At 47.8% G+C, this 23820-nt stretch overlaps 2 protein-coding genes across 4 annotated transcripts in view; both read right to left on the bottom strand.

Annotated features, from left to right (window-relative positions):
- Window positions 1–943: 943 nt before the first annotated feature.
- On the bottom strand, window positions 944–4535 carry fzd1 (frizzled class receptor 1). The gene has a single exon (XM_030371006.1). It carries the CDS (start codon window positions 4121–4123, stop codon window positions 2480–2482), a length of 1644 nt encoding a protein of 547 aa, XP_030226866.1. The 5' UTR covers window positions 4124–4535; the 3' UTR covers window positions 944–2479.
- A 1201-nt stretch (window positions 4536–5736) lies between these two features.
- The window catches only part of cdk14 (cyclin dependent kinase 14), a 102437-nt gene continuing 84353 nt past the window's right edge, over window positions 5737–23820 (bottom strand). For all 3 annotated transcript variants that reach the window (XM_030371007.1, XM_030371008.1, XM_030371009.1), the window contains one exon: window positions 5737–8764. The gene's annotated coding sequence lies outside the window, so the exon portion shown is untranslated. The remainder of the gene's footprint in view (window positions 8765–23820) is intronic.

Raw genomic sequence — 23820 nt, 5'->3', positions numbered from 1 at the left:
GAGCTGTGGACAGCTCATGTTGGGGGGGGGGGGGGTGGGCGGGACCAGGCCCGCCTACTACGGCGCCCACTAGGGCAGACATTGGTTTTACTATAAAAAAAAAAAAAACATAATAAAAAAAGTGAACCAGATGTTCCGGAATCGTCCCACATTTTATTCTCAATAGTAATTGCTTTCTGGTTATCACCCCAAGCATTTCCCCCCAGATATATGGAATGTGGGCTCTCTCCTGGATGAAGCAAAATCGAGTGCATGCCGGAGCCTAAATCAGGAAGCACAGCTGCGGGAGGGGACCCCATGGGAAGATTGAGATGCGGGGTCACACCACAGCAAGCCAGATGCCAGGACATCCACGGGCGGCCTGGAGCCCTGTGGCCGGGATACCGTAGCATCACACTGCATTCCAGACCGGTGTTGTTGCTGCTGTTGGGTTATGGGGGGCACAAACTAGTGAGGGGTCCTTTAATGCTGAAATAATACGCAGTGGTGCTGACAGCCATGACACCGCAGGGGGGTAGATTAGAGGATACTTGACACGCTTGGGCATTTTGGAACCGAAGTTAAAATGATGTCTGAACTTAAAAATGAGAAGATTATGACCTACTGCTGATGTTATTCAATACAGGTTTCTTAATTAACTTGTTCACTATGTTAAATGATATGGTACTATGATCACACTATTATTGAGAGAATGAAATTCAATTCAGCAATGCATAATTATCTTTCCCTTTGCCTAAAGCTGAAGTAACTCATATTTTACACACACAAGATAGGAGTCACAAAGTAAAGACTTGAACAGTTTACAGAAGTTTGACCGTCAAACAATGCAGGTAGGAAAAGGAAATGACCTTTAAATTAAATTTAAAGTGACCTTTTGATTCCTCAGTTTCATTTTTCAAACCCTAACTTCCTGACCATGAATCAGAGATTTCGAAAGAAGCCATTACAGTTGCAAGGATGAGGCTTTTATTCTGAAAGTACTCATTGTGGATATATGTAAGACATTTTTTTCCCTATAAATATAAAAAGTACTTTTTGATAGCAAATGCCGAAACAAACATTAAAAGCCTATCATCAATCCTGGATTATCATAAAATCAACACATTTGAAAAACGGAAGACTGTTGGCTGGCAGGCTGCATCAAATACATCCTTATCAATATCAAAATGTAGGCCTACAACGTGATCGTCGGTTGGAACGGGTCAATCTCACGATATTCGCCTCTTTTGATTCAGTTCAAACGTAAGGCGTCCACTTGCTATAGCTGTTCCCACTATCTGTCCTGCCCAGGCAGAAGGAAACGCTACATGGTGGGCGTGAGACAGGTCAGGCCAGGCCAGTTTCTACATAATCACCAGCGCTAGCTATCCGATGCAGCTGCTTTGTGTTTTGGTTCTCCTTTCTTCACTTTTTGTGAGTTTGAAACATAGGAAGTGGCATCCGCTTAAGGTTGCCCCCCCCTTGGCCGTGAGCCAGACGATCAGGGAAGATAAGTGGAGTTACCTGGAAGTTAATAGGTGTAGCCAAGTTCATTTATCTGGGTTAACATATTGTTCTGATCCAACAGGACGACAAGTGCTTTGTTACAAATGGAGAGCTCAACAAAAGCTAGGATTTCTGTTTCATGAGGGTATAGTCTTTTAAAACCAACAGTTTTTTTTTTCAATATGAAATATGAGATTTAAAAAAAATGATAATTTGTTTCCAAAAAAAATTGCCTACAACTTTGATGCAATTATTCACGCTTTGCTTTTGGTAAATAATGCTTTAGTTCGTAGCTGGAAATACAAGTTTAAAACACTTGTAAAACGACACACGACCCACATTACGGAAAGCTCCGGTCCTTTCGTTTGGTTTTGTCGCTGTGGTCCAACACAAACATGGATGCATACTTACTGACCCAGTGGAGCCGGGCGGCCATCAGCTCTCCTCTAAACAAAAGGATTCAGTCGATTAGCCAGCGTGATCGGCGAGCCACGTGGAAGCACTCACTGTTCACGGGACTGTCGCCGCGAGTACGAGTCCACACAGCCCAAAAGCACCCCTTGATCGAAGGCTTGACCGAGGCCTTTTTTGTCCTCGGTGTCCGACTAGCTAATGAGCCCCCATGAGTACATAGCCCTCCTTAGCCTTGGCTTTTGTAGGCCTACTCCCAAAGTACATAAAAACACAAAGTGTAGCTGTAAAGGTGTTTTCTTTTGTTTTGTTGAGAAAATAACAATATCTTTTGGATATTTAAATACAAATATATACTTACAAAAAAAAGAAATCACTTTTTTTATGTACATTTAAAAATTACAAAAACATTAAAAACAAAAAAACAACACACCGACACGTATCTTCAAACGAGTCTACAAAACCAGATTTTAAAACAACACCAGATAAAAAAACAAAAAAAGGATTATCATTCAGTTTGTCAACAGTCTGTAGTCCACAATTGACCTCACCCCTTTGGGTCGATCGGTCCCCAACCATCCCATCACACAGTGGTCTCCCCCTGTTTGTTGCTGGCCAGTCTCGTGTAGAACCTCCTCCAGGAGTTGAGCGTCTTCCCCGACCAGATCCAGAACCCCGAAGTGATGCCCACTATGAGCGTCATCAGGTATTTGATCATGAACACCGTGAAGTCCGGGCTGACGTTGGGGTGGTTCTGGGCCGGGCACGGCACCGCGTAGCTCTTGCACGTCTGGCTGATCCACGTGCGCTCCCACTGTTCCCGGAAGGCCTGCTCGTAGAAGTAGCAGGCGATGACGATGGTGGCGGGGACCGTGTACAGCACAGAGAACACGCCGATGCGAACCATCAGCTTCTCTAGCTTCTCCGTCTTGGTGCCGTCGTGCTTCATGATGGTGCGGATCCGGAACAGTGACACGAACCCGGCCAGCAGGAAGGACGTGCCGACAAACAGGTACACAAAGAGCGGCGCCAGCACGAAGCCGCGCAGCGCGTCCACGCTGTTCACGCCAACGAAGCACACGCCGCTCAGCGTATCGCCGTCCACCTGGCCCACCGCCAGGATGGTGATGGTCTTCACCGCTGGCACCGCCCACGCGGCCAGGTGGAAGTACTGGGAGTTGGCCTCGATGGCCTCGTGGCCCCACTTCATGCCCGCCGCCAGGAACCAGGTGAGGGCCAGGATCACCCACCAGATGGACGAGGCCATGCTGAAGAAATAGAGCATCATGAAGAGAATGGTGCAGCCTTCCTTCTTGGTGCCCTGCACCACCGTGCGGATGTCGTTGTCGAAGCGGTCGTTGCACGACACCTTGTCGCCCAGAAGGAAGCCGGCGATGTAGGCGATGGACACCATGGTATAGCAGCCAGATAGGAAGATGATGGGGCGCTCCGGGTAGCTGAAGCGCTTCATGTCCACCAGGTAGGTGAGCACGGTGAACAGGGTGGAGGCGCAGCACAACACGGACCAGATGCCGATCCATATCCGGGCGAACTTCAGCTCCTCTTCGTTGAAGTACATCATCCCGTGCGATCTCTTGGGCTCGCATGGAGCACCGCAGTCGTCCTGACCCAGGAAACGGTAGTTTAGATAAGGGGGAACTTGCAGAGAGGTCGGGCACTTAAACTGCCATTTCAACGGCCGGTTATCGAAAGGGGTCGGCTCCGGGGTTGGGTTCGGCGGGGCGCTCTTGCCGGATACATTCTGTCCGACGCACAACTCGTCCGCCCCGTGAACGGGGAAGATCTCGCAGGCGAGGCTGTCCGGCCACTGGAACCCGAATTTGTTCATGAGCGCCTCGCAGCCCTGCCTGGCTCTCTCGCACAGCGACCTGCACGGCGGCAGCGCCTGCTCTAGCACCGTGCACACGGGCGCGTACATGGAGCACAGGAAAAACTTGAGATCGGGAGAGCACTGGACTTTGACGAGCGGGTAGAACTGGTGCACCTCGAGCCCCGCGTCCTCTTGGTTGGTGTGTCCCAGCAAGTTGGGCATGATGGTCTCGTTGTAAGCAATGTCCGTACACAGTGGAATGGAAATAGGTTGGCAAAATCCATGCTCCGGAATAGACATTCCTCGGTCATGTTGTCCTTCGACGCTGATAAATCCCAGGTTTAGAGAAAGACACAGGAACAAAAAAAACGCACGGCGGAGTTTAGAATAATCCATAGCGGCGGAATTACGCGCGGTGATTTCGTACACTTGGAAGGGTTTCCCCCAAAATTAGACCCCACTGAATGGACAGCAATGATGATCTCCCACCAAGCTTGATAAAAATTCACTTTCCTGGTCAAATGCAGCCCGTTTTCAGCATAACTTCGGTCCTCTTCATCCAGTAACCGCGTCGGCGCAAGCAGGCGATCACAAATGATCCCCAAAAACGTTTACCATAATAATATCATGTCGAGTTCCACATTTAGTTCTGTTTCGATTGCCTGCGAGTATGCGATGGACTCCCGATATCTTACGGACTAATGACGTTCTCTCCGCAGCTATGTTAAAACCTGTTTAAAGTCGCCTTGCTGTCTAGCATCGCTCCCCTCCCTCTCCGTTCCTGCCTCTCTCTATCTCTCTGGTGCTCTCTCCCTATTCCTTCTTATGGAAAAAAAGGGGCGGGACTAACATATCTCAGCTTTTAGGGAAGGTCTACATGTCTACAAAAATGTATAAACGAAGCAATAACCTTGATGGATATAACTAGGCCTAGTAAAATAGTTAAATGTTGATAAAGAATTGAATCAAAAATACAACAACACCTCAGGAAATAACAGAGCAAACTTGTTATTCTTGTTCTGTCAAATTCGTTTTTGAATAAATGACTGAAGGGAAAATAACTCACTAGATCCTAAGCAAGATACCCCCCACCCCACCTCCATATTACCTGGGGATGAAAGGAGCCGGTGTCTGTGAGCCCCAGGGATCAGAGGACTTCTAAACTCAGCACCTACAGCTCCTCTCTCAGAAGAACCAGTGGGGAGGCAATCTCATGCAGGGGGGCTCAGGAGGAAGGATAGAAGTGAGGGACACCCACCCAGACACCCCCAACTACTGGGCTCGATCACCTTTACCAAGCTTTCAGTCCTGCCAGCTAAACACCGGAAACTGACAGCAAGTACTGTGCCTTAAAGATCAGCTGTGTTGACTATAACTTGTATACAAAAACACAAGGATTGAGAAAGCAATGTTTTCACATATCTGCTTAAATGTGAGTTAATGTGACCACATCTGTTGGTGTAGAGATAAAAAAAATAAATCAACTGTATTGGGAAAATTGTAATTGAAAGATATGAAAAATACAGACGGTCCCTCATGTAGAACCATGCTAGCCTTTCAATAGGCTTGGTGTGTGTGTGTGTGTCTTTCTCTGTTTCCCCCTCTATCTCGCTCTTGCTTTCTCCCTATACCCTGTGTGTGTGTGTGTGCGCGTATATAATGTATACTGACACAGGAATGTTGGAGGATTTTAATCTCTGCACAACAGCCAGTACGGACATAATGTTTTTCAATTGCGTCGGCAAAATGAATCGTTTTTTCCTATGTTTTCATTTGATAGTATGACATATGTATATCCCTTAGGACACATCTTTATAATTATAATGATCCATCATTTTGTATGTCACCAAAACTTTTCTTGGATTTTAAAATTTGTCAATTTGGGATTGATGGTAGGTAGTAAGTTATGCTCAGAGTTATGCAGCATAAAATGGATGTCATTTGCAATCAAATATCCTGACAAAGCATCAGAGGACAAGACGGAACATCTTGGGACTCAACACTGAAGATACTTTGAAGCATTAATAAAGTTTTATTTCAGGTAAAACAACAATAAACACCATTTTACAGAAGGACATTACATCTTCCATAATACCATATTACATAGGCCTACAGGTTGTAACCGATAATGCGGCAGAAGCTATACTACTATAGACTATATCGTTTCACTCTAGGAAGTGACTGGCAACGCTTTATTTTCCAAACCACTTTTGAAATTGATTGTTTAATTTTTTCAGTGCAGCATACATAAAAAAAAGAAAAAGATGCAAGTGAAGCTTTCTTGAAAAACCATATAATACAGTTTCAGTGTTCAGCACGGCAATGATCGGATAACGCCTATATTATGTCTGCGTGGATGAAACGATACAATTAGCCCCCGAAAACGTGTGTAGTGTACTCAAAAGGTGAGGAGTTCATTAAACCTTTTTTTCAAACCAAGAGGGCAAATGCAAACGTATATGCATACCTAAAGACAGTTGTTATTAAGCCTCATGTCATACGCAGTGTAACACAGCGTGTAACAAAGAATACAAATACAATATTTACACGTTTTACTTGAAATGTAGCCAATACATTTCTCAATCCAATGCATTTATTTCCCTTTTTCTTTAAAAACGGCATCAGTATATTGTTATCAACGAATGGCAAAACAAATGCCGAATTGCTTTTAATTTCAACTGTCACAGTGCTATATGTGCAATAGTTCCAACCCCCCCCCCCCCCTCTAGACCACCCTTCATAGACTAATGTGTTTATCATTATTGACAAAACAAGATATTGGATTCAAACGGCGCTGTGGTCGTGTGAACATGGCCCCTCGTTGAAGTCAAACACACATATGTTTTAATTTCACACTGTGGGCTGTATCGTTCTGGTGTGGAGCACTAGTGTACTCAGGGGTGGACCAAAACAAAACTAAAAAAAAGATCTGCTACTCAGAAAACGTGTGCAACGAGGAGGAGTTATCAAAAATAATCATTGAGCTGCTAACACAACCAGCGACAACTAAAAGCTATCGGAACATGCAGCTCAATATTTACCCTCTACTGTTTTCTCGCTTTTTTTTTTGCCATCCTAGCGATCGGAGCCTCCCCATTTGATCCTATTCCTCTTTAACTGCTCACACCCACATTGCCGGGGAGGACAACCCCCAAACAGCTGTGAGATAACTTTCAAGTTTACAATTCTGTGTCCCATCTATTTGTAGTAAAGATTCAAAACCGCGGGATCATATTTACATTTGAAGGCTGATTTTTTTGCGCATTCAGGCAAAGCAGGGTATATAATTAAGGTCAATGCAGGCGTAGTAAAGTAATCTTATATGCTGGAATGTAGGGCAAATAGATCTATATATATTTTTTAAAAGTGCATTCTCAAAACTTTAGAGGGACGAAGTATTACCTTTTTAGTCTATTTTTTTGTGTGATAGCCATCATTTGGAATGATGACATGGATATTAAAGCTGAGACACAGTCTCCCAAACAGCGGAGCACATCTTAAAGAGACTTTTTTCATGATTGCAAAAAGGGGGAAATATCAACCAGGGAAACATGGTGTGGCTGTTCTTTGAATTTTGTCTGTGTAGCTTCTACGGATGTGTGTACTCTGTATTGTGGATGTGTGTGAGTTGTGTCTGTGTGTTGAAGGTCATGTGAACTCTTTCAGAACAACAGTCCTCCCGCTAGCGATCCACAGTGTTTAGTGGTTCATGGTTTACGCTTGCTGCCTTTGCTGGCTGACAGTGCAGAGCCATGAAGGTGTGGTTTCAGTACGTCTCAAATTCATTAATGAATGGAAGCTGTGGTCTTGATGGTATTTCACATTGATTACAAAGTCGGAATTGTATTTTCACACAAAACACAGCCAAGGCAACTCCTCCCAGACTAATTGACAGTCAAACCCTTTTCTCATTACTTTAAAAAGAAAAGCAACAAATATGTCAACACATAGAATCATTGGATTGTGAGAACCACACATTTTGAAGGTCTCCTCACAAAGACATGGTTTTCATGTCTGGTAAAATACACATCACGATCTTTGATAGGGAACAGAAGGAGCTTAACCAGGGATTGTCGAAGTTAAGATGGAACGAGACACTGACTCTATTGCCTTTGTTTAGAAACTCTCACATAGATTAGCTCATGCATGGAAGCACCAGTGCTTAGATATTGCCCATGTTCAATACACAAACAGACCCGCACGCACGCACGCCGCACGCACGCACACACACACACGCACGCACGCCGACACACAAACAAGCACATAGGCAAGAACACAGACTTCTGGGTTGGTCTTCACCGGTCATGATATTGCAGCTCAAATTGTAAGAAAAACAACAACATTGTTGTGGTGGCATCCATGTCTTTCAACCGGTTGGCTTCTCAGAAAACAACACAACACAAAATATCTGCGTCATATTAATAATTGCCGTTTGAATACCATTATTGTGTGCAGTTACAGTAATTGCACCCTCAACCTGATAAGGTGTAGAGAAGAAGAGTATCTTAAAATATTGCCGTTTGATTATTTTTCTGAATCGTTCTGCATTCTTTTTGTTCGTTTTTCATTGCATGTGTGTCCTTGTTTTGTGTCTTGGCATGAACTGGAGCGTTGGTGGGAAGATGTAGGCATATTAAAATTGTCCATTAAATATTTTTCTAGATGAGTATATTGTACATAGAAATATACATTCTTAAATAGGTAGCTAGTAACAAACACAAATCACAATATATAGCAACAGTGAAGTCCTTTCGTTGATATTGTGACAATGGTATTATATGTGTGATCATCACCTTATAAAAAGTAAACAAAAAAATTGCAAATGATAGCCTGAAATCTTAGCTACCATCAAAATACTCTCACATGCACTCACATATGTACACTCCCGAGCTCTCACGCATACACATACACACCCACACGCACACGCACACACACACTTTTGTGAGGACAATAACTTAAAGAGAGTGAAGTGAAGTGTCCTTATTCAGCTGCATCCTTCATCGGAAAATCTGTGCCCTCGTTGGCCGGGACGTCCACCTGAGAGACAAACAGACAGACAGAGAGACATAAGAGTCGAGTCAGCGGACAGGCGAGAGGAGAACACCAAACCGCCACCAGGACATTTCAAAGAACAGCAGAGAGACAGACGAGTTTCTTTTAAAGACAGAAGATTGCACTGAGAATAATAATCACCCCATATCACCGTGAGCAAGCAGGGAGGATCAGGTGAGGGAGTGAGGGAGTGAGGGAGGGTGAGGGAGACGCGCGAGAGAGGAGAACAAAGGGCTCACGGCCAGCAGACCTGGACAAGCCCCCCCCCCCCCAAACACCCCAGTATAATCCTTCTGACCGTACTGAGCTGATAAATAATGCATGGCAGCCTTGCAAGGGTCCTACTCTCTCCTCCCTCCCTCCCACTCTTCTGTCTTTCTTTCCTTCCTTCCTTGCAAGATATTCTCTCGCTCTTCTCCCCTTCTGTACTCCTCTCTACCACCACCACCAGCCCCCCAGCCCCTCTTTCCTCCAGTTCTTTGGAAGTCGGATCCCAGCGGATGTAGGACTGTGTGTATGCCAGGAATCTCTAAATCTTGGATGGGCGCCTTCTTTATGTGCAGCTTTTTGTGGCGCAATGAGTGAGAAAACGCAACACACACATTTCTGCCATTGTGCGTGAGCGGACACAAATGTTCATGCGTTACCGGCGTAAAGTTCTACTAACAAACTATTCATGACCACACAATGTTTTGTAAAATGCACCCGGACCAGCAGGTCTTCAGCGCACTGTAGTGGACGCAGCGTGGGAGATCTGAACGCACCGCGGTGAATACGCCGCTCTCTCACGAAAGATTCTGAGTTCACACATCGGCGCGGACTGAAGACGGAAGCAGGAAGCCGACACCTTGTGACTACTACTGCACTGGGGTCATCCTCCAGGGTGACGCTGTCCCTGGGAATCAAAGGGGGCTGAGAACGCCCCTGTGTGTGTGTGTGTGTGTGTGTGTGTGTGTGTGTGTGTGTGTGTGTGTGTGTGTGTGTGTGTGTGTGTGTGCTAAGAGAGAAGGGCAGGGGGGAGGGGTGAGGGAGGGAGCTGTGGGGTGGCCTTCCACTTGGGAACCAGATGGAGCCGGTGGGTGGGACTCATGCGTGAGGCTTTAGCAGGCAGGGCAGCGTTGTCCGACAGGGCCAGCTGTTCACTTCTGTATAATCAGCGAGAACGACAAGGGAAACCCCCACCCACACCCAGGATGACATCATCGGGAGGGGCCTTTATTACTCGTGAGAGGAGAAGAGAATAAGAAACCCTGAAGGAGGAGGAGGAGGAGGGGGCAGAGACCACGATATACCCTTCATCGTCCCCCTGTCTTGTCCCCCCCCCCCCCCCCCCCCCCCCCATACACACAACAACAACCTCCATCCTCATTGTTTGCATTCGATCAGGTCCCAAACCCACTTCCACACACAGGTTCATCACACTCACGGTCACGTGAACAGCAGTGAGAGCACCACTCATCCCCGTGCAGCAGGAGATCAAAGGGCTTCACTGCCGCCTCCTGTGGAGCTGCTAATGCAGGCCTGGGGTGGTGGACCGCACACACACACACACACACACACACACACACACACACACACACACACACACACACACACACACACACACACACACACACACACACACACACACACACACACACACACACACAGAGGAAGATCTGCTATCCAGATGACATTTGTGGGATTGGAACCATGGGAGATGACCTCCAAGTGCCTCCTTAACAAACACTTGCTGCTAGCCGGTAGCTTCTCACCATGAAGGGCCGTGCTCTTGGCGACGCTCAGAGTAAGGAAAACCATAAACAAAAAGGAGCTGAGCTCAGAAGCAATGGACTGCCTTGAGAGTGCAAAGGTCATGCTCTTTGATCCCGGGGTCCTCAGGGGACGACCCGTGTTGTCTGATCCTGTGTAATGAAGTGAGCCAGACCTCCATTAGCCACGACCCACTGCACCCGACTCCTTCGTCAGCTGCCTCACCACTCGCAATGTGGTTGAGTGTGTGTCTGTGTGTGGGGGGGATGTTACTCCACACACCCACATCAGTTGCCCGTGTGCGAGACACAGACCAGCGAGGGAGCCGGTGAATACCATGGATTGATTTGGACGAATCCAAAGTTAATCTCTCGTTAATCAGGAGGCAGTTCATTTCTGTTCCGGATGAAAGCCATCGCTCCCCGGCTACAGAGCGCCAAGGCTCACAAAGTTTCCAGTCGTTGAGCGTCAGAACCACGGCTCTACACTGAAATCACCATGGCGACCGCCGACTCCGCTCTAGTGTTTCTCGGCGACTCTGCGATTACTGACAGAATTAAGTCTTTCATCAAATCAAATCACACACATACACACACACACACTATCACACACCTTTCTCAGCAGTTTCCACAGACAGAAGGTACATACGAATGCAATGAGTCTTCTCGGCCTGTAAAATCAGAAACTGCAGGCCCGGATATTATCCCACGTTTAGTGGGACATTAAGCAAAACATTAAGTGTCTTGCTTTTGCTTAGTTACAGACACTTACAGAAGACCGTTTACATCGCACACGTTTACTTAGCTGCCCAACCACAACACCGGGCCACACCACAACAACGGACCACACCCCACCAATTATTTGGAGAGTCTCTAGAGTGAGAACAGAAAGCCCTTCTCCCCCAACCATAACAATGAGAACAGCGCATAAATCCCAGCTTGCCAAGAATAACTCCAGTAGCCCACCCTCCTCCTCCCCCCCGCCCCTCCGTCCATCCGGGCTCTACCGACACAGAGAGGCATAGAACCCCCAGAGCAACACAACTGCACTCGGCAAAACACGAAGGACAACTGGGGAAAAGAGGCAAGCGAGGGGGGGAAGGGAAAAACAGTAGGGGGACTCGGGCGATTCAGAAACATCCAGAACACCCAGAACAGCCGATTGCCAAGACCGGCAAATCCTCCCCCAACCCTCCAGGCCTCGAGAATTCCATAGGTGCATCGGCCCGCTGACCCACACACTGGCACGGTTCAGATGGGAGAGTTCATTTAGTTGGGTGCTCGCGACTTTAGGCCTTCACACGCAAGCTTCTGAGGGTCGTGCAAACTGGAACCAGCACCCGCACCTCGAGCCAGCCGGACCGACCCGAGAGAAAACAAAGACAGAGGGGAACAACAACACGTCTGCATGTTCGTGTGTGTGCTTGCATGCATGGAAGCATGAGACTGCGTAACGACAGCTGCACATTTAGCCTTAGCCACACGTGTGTGTGTGTGTGTGTGTGTGTGTGTGTGTGTGTGTGTGTGTGTGTGTGGGGGAGGATAAGTCGGCTTCTACAAAGCTTCACGGCCGCATAACTTGGTGCTTGAAACATCGTAAATCCGGTCACTGGTTCGGCTGAGCCGAGCAGAGAAGAACAAAAAAAGCTTAACAAAGCTTTGAATAAGGGTTACCGCATTGTAATGTGAGCCGCTGCTCCACGGTGCTGGTAGGGTCTGTTGTACTTTATAGTGTGTAAGAATAACTATTTTATTCTTTCGCTAATGTGCGACTCGTTGAGATAAGAGAACGCAACTGATCTGGAGTGAATGACCATGGACGTACAAACAAAGAGACACAAACAAGTCCTTTCCTGCGTTATACACATTACTTCATGCTAACAGAAATCCTCCTTCGACACACGCAAACACATTGGATTGAACATGCATAAATAAACTAAATCCTACACACTGCATCGCAGAGTGCCCTTTATACTGGGTCGTATATATGCTTGGCTTCAGGACAGCCAACGTCCGTCCATTCATCCCTTATCTCCAAGATCGGCGCCTATCCAGTTCTCCATCCTTCATGCAAAATGCCCCAGTGTAGTCAGCGCCGCTGTAGATACATCTCATCGCTTATCTCCTCCATCTCTGTCACGCAAAACACAAACGCGCCCTCCAACATACACGCAGAGCCATGCACACACGCATGCACACACACACTTCCACTCACACACACACTTCCTCCCTCATCATCCTCCTCTGGTTCGACCATGCGACAGTACGGATGATACGACGTCACAGGGTTTTGATTGGCGTGTGTGACGTTAGGAGCCAAGGGCACTTTAGCGCATCACCGTCACGTCCTACCCTAATGGGATTCCCGAAGCGCAGATGGAGACGGAAAGCCATGCGGGGCAGCTGGCAGAGCGATGTCACTCCCTGGGTGAGGAAACCTTTACCCGATCTCTGATGATTCTCCCCCTCCGCCCTCTCATGCCACCTCACCTCCAGTCTGTGGGTTGTTATCGGACATTTATTCTTCTAAATCAATATTTTTCTTCTTATTCATCCACTTTTGTGCATGGAGTCAGCTCGCCCATCAGCCACCGCAGGGTTTAGTGAAGGTCGTGAAAAGAGCGTTCGGACAGGGGAAGAGCGAGGGAAGAGGGGGACGTGGAGGAACGCCACAATAGAGCTTGAAGGAGTAGGAGGAGGAGAAAAGAGATCAATACATCGAGAGATTCTCTTCAATCACACCAGTGTGTTGGCAACCAGGGACAAGTTTAGACAACGGGAGAAAAGAACAAAAAACGCCCTTCATTTTAATCAGGACAATGTGTACGAGACGGAGCGAGAGTTTTAGGAAAAAGAGAAAAAAAAGAAAACGGGAAATGAGTGAGATTGGGATCCTTTTCTCAGCCTGGTGTTTTATTTTCCAGCCCAGCTCTCTCTTCCTCTCCCCACATGAGTCTTGGCTATCTAAACTGACATGCCAACCCCGGAGCAAAGCTCTCCCCCTCTTCATCAACCTCTGCTGGAACCACGGTAATATATCAACGTGGATGTGCCCCACCATCAGACTACACTGTATGTAGTAGACATCTTGGAATAACAAAGCACTTCACTTTTTTCTCTTATTCCCCCGGCCACGTCACGTCATCGCGACGCTCGGGGGGGGGGAAACGTAAGGCACTGAAGCGTGGCGGCAACTCAAAGCAGGTGTTGTGGATCCAGGTGTTTGAGAGGCTCTGGGGCGAGGATGAGGAACAAGAAGGAGAGCTTCAGAGTGTGGATAATGCGACATGCAAATAGATACTTGTTTCTTTTTTATCCATGGAGACTCTCACAGGGAAATAAACCCGAGATGGTTTGGCTTTTTGTTTTTTCTTTCTTTGGGGGGCTTTGATCTGGAGATGAGATGGCGGGCCGTGCTGAAACCGACAGCGCTACGAAGACTGTTGAGACGTGTTGATTTATCCCACTGCACGCCGTCCGCAGCAAGACAGCGAGAGCCCAGTGGCCGGGTTTGAACCGGGTAGGGCTGGGGCCACACAGACTACATAAGACTGTTGGATCCCCATTCACACCTCCAACAGGGTCAGGCTAAGAGGGTCCAAATCTCACTAGTTTTCCACCCTGACCGTTAACAAACCGTCCAAGTCGTCTCAACAGTTCAGGGGTTCATGACAGTTGTGTCCCTGGATGGGTGCATTAATGATGTTTAAAAAAACAAAGTCTGCTGCCAAGTCAATTGATATGAGCATGATGCTTACACAAAGAAAAAAAAGAAACTTAAACTGATACCTTGATATGCCCTTGTCAGCTTTGTCAAAAACACACCTAGAGTTACGATGCTGTGATACCATGATGCTATCGTATTGTTCCATATTGTAATGTCGATCTTGTAGATGTTATCTGCCTAATGTCTTCTCAGAATGGGTGGTCCCTACTGTATTACAAACATTCAGATACTTCACTAAAAAAAAAACTACCCGGCCTCTTGCCAGGTCTCTCACTACAGAAGACGTTGGAAAGAGAAGCAGAGGGGGCAGAGACGTTTGGAAACTGGGCTCCATGACAGGCCTGGTGTGTGTGTGTGTGTGTGTGTGTGTGTGTGTGTGTGTGTGTGTGTGTGTGTGTGTGTGTGTGTGTGTGTGTGTGTGAGTGTGTGCCTATGTAGGTTTTATTTGAGGCGAGTGAGCTCTTTTGCGGCAGCTAGGAGTTCTGCCAAAGCCACAGAAGGCAGAAGGCTTTATTAACTTCACCGTCATTCTCACGAGAGCCTCGGAAGCCGGCTCACGGGACGCGTGCGTGTGTCTGGATATGTTTGTGTGTGTGTGTGCGCGTGTGTGTATGTGTATGTGTACATGTATGTGTACGTGAATGTGTACATGTGCGTGTGTATGTGTGTGTGTGTGTCTCCCCTCATCACAATAGGCCGCCGTGGCTAGCAGAGTGAAATTGTTGTATATTTATCTTCGGCAGAAAATGCCTGGCTTCCAGCGACCATCGCGAGGAACGCTCGGGCTAGCGAGGAGTTGGTTCAGTGCCTCACTGAAAAAGCAACCCCACTGTAACACGCACACAAGCCAATTCAGAATAGTAAACACAACTGGCCTCGCAGTGACCACACAGCTCCATCAGTATCTGTCGGCGCTACACCCCGTCATTAAAGTGTTGCAGTGACCTTGGGGACGGGAAAAAAAGGTCTTGATCTTCTGATGTCTTACCGATGTCTGTGTCCTTCACGCGTTAAACACCCACACAGAGACACACGCTTCACCTCCATCAGGCCATCTCTACCTCTCCCTTCCAGCCATCTCCTCCTCCTCCCCCGCTCACCACATGAAGCGCACAAGAGGAGCAGGAATACAGCTCAGTGATCCCTGGACCACGCCCTCCCCCCCTCACTCCCCCACCACCCTATATCCTCCCCCTCTCCCCCATTCCCCTCCACCTTGGCCCCACTCCCCACCCCTTCTATCCTCACCCCTCTCTTTCCTCCCCTCCGCCCCCTCTCCCCCCCTCTGCAAGTGAAAATAAAATAATAATGATGCTAAACCCCAACCAGAGCCAACCGGAGCCCCCCCCCCCTCGATGACTGGCTGCCACTATGTTGCCCCGGGCAACACCTATGTGCACATGCACACAACAAACCCCCTACGCACCCCCTGTGAGGACAGGGTGTAGCTGCACCCCCACTGCCTCCAGCCCAGAGCCCCCTTGTCCAGGCTCAAACTAACTCTAGAAACACACACACACACACACACACACACACACACACACACACACACACACACACACACACACACACACACACACACACACACACACACACACACACACAATGTCCTAGTGGTTCTGCTGTGGAGGATTCTGGTGAGAGTTGTAATGGATCACCAGAATGCCCTCATTGATTATTTGTTTTCTTCCCTCAGAGTTGGAAGGGTTTGGACTTCTATGCAGGTTGAATGAGTTTAAACCAATCCAATGTTGGAGCACTGGTGTGAAGACTGCAACACACTCTGCACTTTCAGAAGCTTGTCTTTATTTGAAGGGAGATGTCATAAAATATTTGTTTTTGTTTTGAATCCATGCGCATGTATCCCGTGTTCCTGTCACTGCTCAAAAAAACCCACAATCTCCCTGTCTCCGAGATGAACGGCTCATGCGCTCAGCCAGACCCGGACTCTGAATGACTCTGAACTTAAAGATCAGCACCGCAGAGGTCTGGAGCGCAGGGAGGAACGTTTCATCTGCAGATCCTTCTGCTTCTCTTTTATTGAGTGTTTCTCTTCCCCTCAGTATAGTCACTCAGGCAGCGTTGAATACTGATGTAAAGGTTTCGTGCCTTCCAACCCCCTTCGTCCCCTCTGAGCAAATTAAACCTAATTTAATCAGCAGCAGCACACATGCGTACGGATACAGCAGTTCAGCGCCAGATAGCCTGCGCTCATTTGCCCGTTCACGTGATGCTCATTACGGCCGTGTTTCAGCAGAGCGGACGAGTGAACCGGAGGTACAAAGTAAAGCCAACACTTGATAGAGGCTTGTTAAAACTGCGGCCCAAATTGACTTTGCAAACTGTTTCCACGCGGGTGTTGAGAGCAAAAAGGCCCTTGAGCAAAAGAGGCCGCTTGTCCACTTAGAGGTACACTCCAGCGATGCGTGTTTTCCCTTCTCTGCGAGCATAGCGTACACACACATGCACACACAATAGACACACACACACACACACACATGAGCACAAACTCAAAACACAATCAAAGAAACACACACAGAAACATACAACATGAAAAATACAAACACACGCACACAAACACACACACACCATCTGCACCAACAAACACCAGAAAAACACAAACACACGAGAAAAACACCCACACACCCCCACCACACACACACACACACACACACACACACACACAAACACACACACACACACAGACACACACTATCCTGATGTTGTGCCGTGTGATGGAAGGTTGTATCCCAGAGCAGCGGTGAGTCCCGCGGTGACCACGCTGGCCCACAGCGTCCAGAGAGCGGACCAAACCACTGGGTGTAGTCCATATGTGGGACACACATATACCGTATCCTGTTGCAAAACACTCGTTTGGAAAAGCCACCCTGGCATTAGCATGGGCTGAAAAGTAACACCAGAGATCCCGTTGTTGAGACACCATCAAGCCCCGCCCACCCCTGACCCCCACCGAGCTGGAGGTGTTGGGGTCCTTTTGTTGTGAAGCTGCAACATGTGTGCTCTCTGTACATTTATAAAGAGCCACGTGCCCTTCGGTGCTAGCTCTGCCATAGTGAGTCGTATTGTGCGGTTGGAAAAGTACAAGGGAACTTCCTAGTAGGTCCGATGACTGTTTGGGGAAGGGGGAGGGGGGGGCTTACTGTCTTACAAAAAGAATGCTGTTTTTATATACTAGCGTGAAAAAACATGTTCCTTTTCCTCTTCAGAGGCATGTTTGGCACCCTTTAATAAAAACAGATGAGTCACACACACACCGACACGTTTCTATTCTTAAGTATGTCGCATGCTTTCGTGGGTTTCTAATTTGCTAATGAGATTTCACGCCGATTTGGCCGTGAATGAAATACACACGATATCCAATATAGATCAATATGTAAAATATCACTGAAATGACATTACTTCTCACAAGCACACACACACACACACACAGACACACACAGACTTCCAGCATTCAGTAGCCTATTTCCACTTTGTCTAATGCAGCGGCATAATTAAATCTATAATTATAACTCCTTCCATCAAAGTTAGTCCTCCCACTATGCTCCAGAGCTTCCTGATAGCTCCCACCAGCAGGCCAGGAAAAGCCAGCCTAAGCCGGGCCCCGCTCCGCCCCTCTGGAGGACCTGTGGTGGTGGCCCTGGAACAACAGCGTTCTGAGGGAAGATTGTGTGGAACGCTCCATTCTATTTTGGTATGTTCCCTTTCTAATGCGATTACACTCAAATGGAGTCGCAGAGACGCCATGACTAGAAAGCACTCATTTAGGATTTTTGAGGGGAGTGGAGCAAATGGGAGTGTGTGTTTATGTGCGTTTTAAAATATGTTCCTCCCCGTGTGATCTGCTTTCTGCCCGTTGGCGCCTGTTTGTGTGTCTGTATGTGCGTGTGTGTGTGTGGGATATGTGTTTAATTACTATGCATGTGTATATGTTTATTTGTACGTTAGAGTATGTGTATGTATGTGACTGTGTATGTTACCTATATTTGTTTGCACGTCTTTGCCGTGTCTGTGTGTGCCTGTGTTTGCATGTGTAAACGTGTCGGGAAGGGATATGTGCGTGTGTGTGTGTGTGTGTGTGTGTGTGCGTGCGTGGATGTATGCATGCGTGTGTGTGTGCCTCTATGTTGTAAACAGTGTGGTGAGTTCAGGACGGGCTTAGCTAACACTTAAAAGCCACAGACTGACCACAGCCTCTCTCTGCTTCCCCACCACACCCCCGGGGACAGACGCACTCGCTCACTGCTAATGAAGACATAAGGACCATACAGTGTGTCGCTAATGCTACGTGCAGACGGCACAGCACACGGTTTCATCTACACACTGGGGCCCCGGCACTAGGCTCAGCGTTGATGTAGTGACGGACACCACTCTTCCCGCAGCTATACGGCGAGGTGCTGGTGTTAGACACACAAGCTGTTCTCAGTGGATCTCAGAGGGAGGCTGGCGGGGGAAAGGGGTTTGCCGTTACAAAAGGGTAGGCAACAGTAAAGGGCTGCACAACACACACACACACAAGCTTGAGTGCGTACGCACACACACAAGCATGAGTGCGTACGCACACACACCCACAACAGATTTGTAATTATTTTCCCTGTCTCAGTAGTTGTTTTAGTTTATCCATTCGATTTTACATCCTCGGTCCGCACTCACCAGGTGTTGTTGAAGTTCCTGTCGTTTTTTACGGTGGTGCAAATCCCACTCTCCCCTCAGCAATACAAACAAACAGGCACAGACACATAAATACACACACACACACACACACACACACACACACACACACACACACACACACACACACACACACACACACACACACACACACACACACACACACAGACACACCCCCCCCCCCCTGGGGGAGCACTATCGTCAAGTGTATTAATTAGCCTATTTGGTGTAAGTATAACGATCAGCCACTAATTTATGCATGGTGTGTACAGGAGGATAAGGGAGGAGATGGAGGAGGAAATATGCTTTGGAAATTTGTTTCTTATTTGCATAAATATCCACAAGCTCCTCATACACATAACGACCAAAAACAACCTTGCTTTTTTGCAGAATGTAAATGTTTTCCAGAAGGGAGTTGTTTGTGGCGCGGGCACACGTGGAGCCTGGTTATCAGCTCGCTGTATTATTCATTAGTTGTGTTTTCATTGCTTGAAGGATAAATGTGGCGGTGTGTCTTGCCTCTAACCTGCCCTAGACCCAGTCTGAACCGTCACGCTGAGAGCCAGTGAACATCTACGAATAGCGTGAACATTTTTGGCATTTGATGCCTTACTCATCATAGCATATTGCACACACACACACACACACACACACACACACACACACACAAACACCCACAGGCACACACACACAAAGTTCTGAACTCTGAATAGATGGGCTCCATGGAGGTCTTGTAGAGAAGCAGCATCCAAACCAATCTGTGTTTTATTCAAAGTCAATGAGAAGCTGGATACTGGTCATGATAAGAAGCAATTCTGTCGTTGTTAGCCTAGCTAAATAACAAGGCTAATAATGGAGACTTGCCCTAATCACCATGTTTGAGTTCAAAGTCAAAGAAATGTACACAGATGAACAACTAAATAATAAACATTATACGAGACTAGGACCTATATCAAAGACCAAACATTAAAGACTGAATACTGATATTAGATATACGTGCAATAGTGGTCCAATTAACTGGACTGGAGTTCAGACATCATCAAAAAAGGCCCAAACTAAGGAAAACACATCAGTCCAAACTCATCACACTACGTGTAGTGAAGTAAGGTCACGACCTGAGACTGCGGCCCACCACCTGATTTGGGGGGGGGGGGGGGGGGGGGGGGGTCCAGGGTCCAGGCCTGTTTCAGTGTGATGCAAGGCTGAACATCTCCATCCTTATAGCTTATGTACCTACCTCAGACTAGAGACCCAGGGGCAGGGAAGCTAGTGTGTGTGTGTGTGTGTGTGTGTGTGTGTGTGTGTGTGTGTGTGTGTGTGTGTGTGTGTGTGTGTGTGTGTGTGAGTTGGAGGGAGTAAAGAGGAGAGTGGTCGGAAGGGGGGTGGGGGAGGCTGCCTCTCTTCCTCCTGGTCCTGCTACACCCTGCTGGGTTCAGACAATCCCCCCTCCTGCTCCAGCACACTCCCGGCCTTTCTCCAAAAATACACTGCTACAAGGCTGTCTCCCAGGTGCACATCCCCCCCTCCCTTCACCAAAACATGCACACAGGCACACACACACACACACACACACACACACACACACACACACACACACACACACACACACACACACACACACACACACACACACACACACACACACACACACACACACACACACACCCCCTGCAGTGCAGAGAGGAGGGCCTGTTAGCCAACAACCAGCTGCACCTCCCATCACGAAGAGTCAAGCAATGCCTTCTATCGGATGTATGCGCGCGCGCGTGTGTGTGTGTGTGTAATTCTTGGTTCCCTCAGTGTGGCTGCATCTCTGATGAGGCTCCAACCCATACCCCCACCCCTCCGGCACCGACTCACACGCTTGCATGCACACAAGCCTGCACACATTAATGTATGCACAACACCATGCACACCTGCAATGATCAACACATGCAGAAAATGTCTGCTTGTGAATAGATCCGACCGTCTGAAAGGAAGAAGTTGAGCTTCAGCGCTCGCTCGCTCTGCTCTGGATGTAACCGCAGCGCTCAGCGTTCGGTGTAAAGGCGGGAAGACATGACAAGGTTAACGCTCCTGAGCACGGAGGTTAGCCGCACCCCGCTCCATTTCATTCGGGACGGTTTAGCACGGCTAGCAGGAAATAGCTTCCCCTGAAACCAGCGCTACTCCATTAGTAATCACACGGCTTGTTTTGGTGCAAGCATTGTGCCTACAATGGGATAAAGGGAGGTGTGTGTGTGTGTGTGTGTGTGTGTGTGTGTGTGTGTGTGTGTGTGTGTGTGTGGGTTTGAGGGAGAAAAAGAGACACATTCCTCCTTCTTCCCTCCACAATGCCGATCAGCCATTTTAATTAAAGCTTGTCCGGTAGCATCATGAATAATGCAACGGCTTCCTTTGCAACGCTACCGCAACTTATTCTCCACTGTTGTGTTTGGGACGGCCTTGATCCCCCAACGCAGCCTTGCATTAGCCGGGAAAACGGCAAGAAAGGGAGGAAGAAAATAAAAGCTGATGTATATTATGGTAAATGTATTAAGGTTTATTCAACACCCGACCAGCTTCGAACAATCAATGGAGGAAAAGGAGCGAGTATTCAACTGACCTCAAGGCTTTGGCTAAAAAGTATGTATTTTGTTTGCTTGTGTTGTTGATGATATTATGCTTCTTCCTTTGAACCAGGGATGGTCATCCACAATGTGTCAGCTGTATCGCCATCGGCCAATGAGTTGTGCAGGTGCATGAAAAAGCATGTTGTGCAATTTTCTGAAGGACATTTTGAAAGTCACAAACACCCAGGGATCTCTTTCCACACATGTTTTGAGAAAATCTTTCTTTCTTTGACAAACACAGCCCTCTTATCCATTTCCCGGGGGAGAAAGTCACCACTTTCAGAAATCTAACTATGCAACATCACTCCTAAACACATAGTCAATGATAGAGGGACATGGGAAGGGGGGGGGGGTGCAGACATATCATATAAGAGTCCACAACGGTCTGGTTAGTTACCCCCCCCCCCCAATTGGAGACCAGGGACACTATTGATTTCTGAGACAGTCTTATCTTATTTTTGGACGTCTAAATGGAGTACTGCTTGTATAACTATCCCTTTCTTAGAGAACCTCTTTCAAAGACGCGCACGGCTGGCTGCGCAAGCTGCCCTGAAGGTTAATGTGACATTTAGGTAAAGCACCCCAAAATAAATGGATCTGTTCTGTGTCTAATTTCTCAGGTCAAGCTTAAACACTTACACAGAAAGTCATCATAAAAAAAGGAGGACCCGAAGACATTGGGGCAAACCGATTTCTGAACAAACACAATTACAGAGTGTTTGGGAAAGCAATATGGATGCCGGGGGGTTGGAGGGGTGGGTGTAGGGAGGGGGGGAAAGCGAGTAATTAGAGATGAAGGGTTCTTTTTCCCCCTTCTCCATCGTTGGACGGAGCAGAGGGGGCCAGAAACAGCTGTCACCGAACCACATGGCAGCAGCCAGCACCTCGGCCCTGCATGGCTGTGATAAAACTCCCAGGACCTCCCTGGTGAAGCCTGACCGACACTGAGGAGGACAGGCTCGCTTATCCGCATGGCCCCACACACACACACACACACGCACACACAAACAAACGCACCAACACACGCACCAACACACGCACACACACGGCATATATCTGCAGAACTGTGATATCATTTACCTAGCAGTAAGGCAATCCAGGATTACAATCAGGGCCGTCTGGAGCGGTCTGGTGCACAGGCGTCCTCTGCATGATGAATGGATTCACTTCCTGAACAAACAAAACTAAATCCTCCACCTACCGCCGAGTGGAAGAGATGCAGCCCAGAGCCAGTTTTAAATGCTTCTGAATAGAGCGCCCCTTAATGTCGCCTTATGTAACCTCGGCCAAGCACCGGGGTGGCAATACCCAGCAGCGAGGCCTGTGCACACACGTCACCCCGGGCGCTGTCGGCTGATTAAGGGAGACAGGGAGGCTCTGTTCACACCTGGCATTAACACGGAGCACGCGTCTTGGGTGATCCCATTACAAGTGGGCCGTTCAAGTACAGGTGTGAAATCCCCCCAAGACGCATGGGAGGACTAGTTGAGGTCCGATCACTCAGACCACATTAGGAGGCGGTCTCGGCCGCATGGAAGAACCGCCAACTCAACTGATGGCTTTTGCATAAGGGGAAGTAGCGTTGTTAGTCAGTGAATGCCCCAATTATGGTTTTCGCCCACTTTCTTATAAGCATTCATAATCTCCTTTCTACATTTATAAAGAAAATGTTTATTATGTTGAATTGTCTATTGGCAACGTTTTGAGACACATAATTAAAGCGAGGGTAGGCAATTTGGAGCAACGAGCAAGGCTAAGCTATATGCTGAAAGTAACCAACCAAAAGAATCCCAACCCTCCCTCCGGGCCTAGTTCCACAAAAAAGCAGCCAGTGTTTGCTTGCATAAAGAACGAGAAAGTACCATCCAATCACAAGTGGTCAGTTTGGATGAATTGTGGGTGTGAGCTGACATACCGAAGTGCCGTCCTCTGGTGATCAGGTCACCAGGACGAATGTTAAAGCCAGGTGTGAACACGACCAGTAAGCAAAGAAGAACTCAAAGGGTATTTACACTATGACTACTTTACTGCTGTACTCCTGTAAACAAACGCAGCGAGAACTGAATCTGAGGAGCATCCTGTTCCTCGCCAAACACACACACTCACACACACTTTTATACACAATCTCTCACACACACACACACACACACACACACACACACACACACACACACACACACACACACACACACACACACACACACACACACACACACACACACACACACACACACACACACACACACACCCCTCCCCGCCTTT

The sequence above is a fragment of the Gadus morhua genome, chromosome 11 (assembly GCF_902167405.1).
Source record: "Gadus morhua chromosome 11, gadMor3.0, whole genome shotgun sequence".
NCBI lineage: Eukaryota > Metazoa > Chordata > Actinopteri > Gadiformes > Gadidae > Gadus > Gadus morhua.
The sequence above is the reverse complement of the archived record's forward strand: the minus strand, read 5'-3'. Positions and strand labels throughout refer to the sequence as shown.

What these genes read in the sequence shown, in the direction of transcription:
- fzd1 (XM_030371006.1), bottom strand. Translation starts at nt 4,123, where the DNA reads ATGGATTATTCTAAACTCCGCCGTGCGTTTTTTTTGTTCCTGTGTCTT.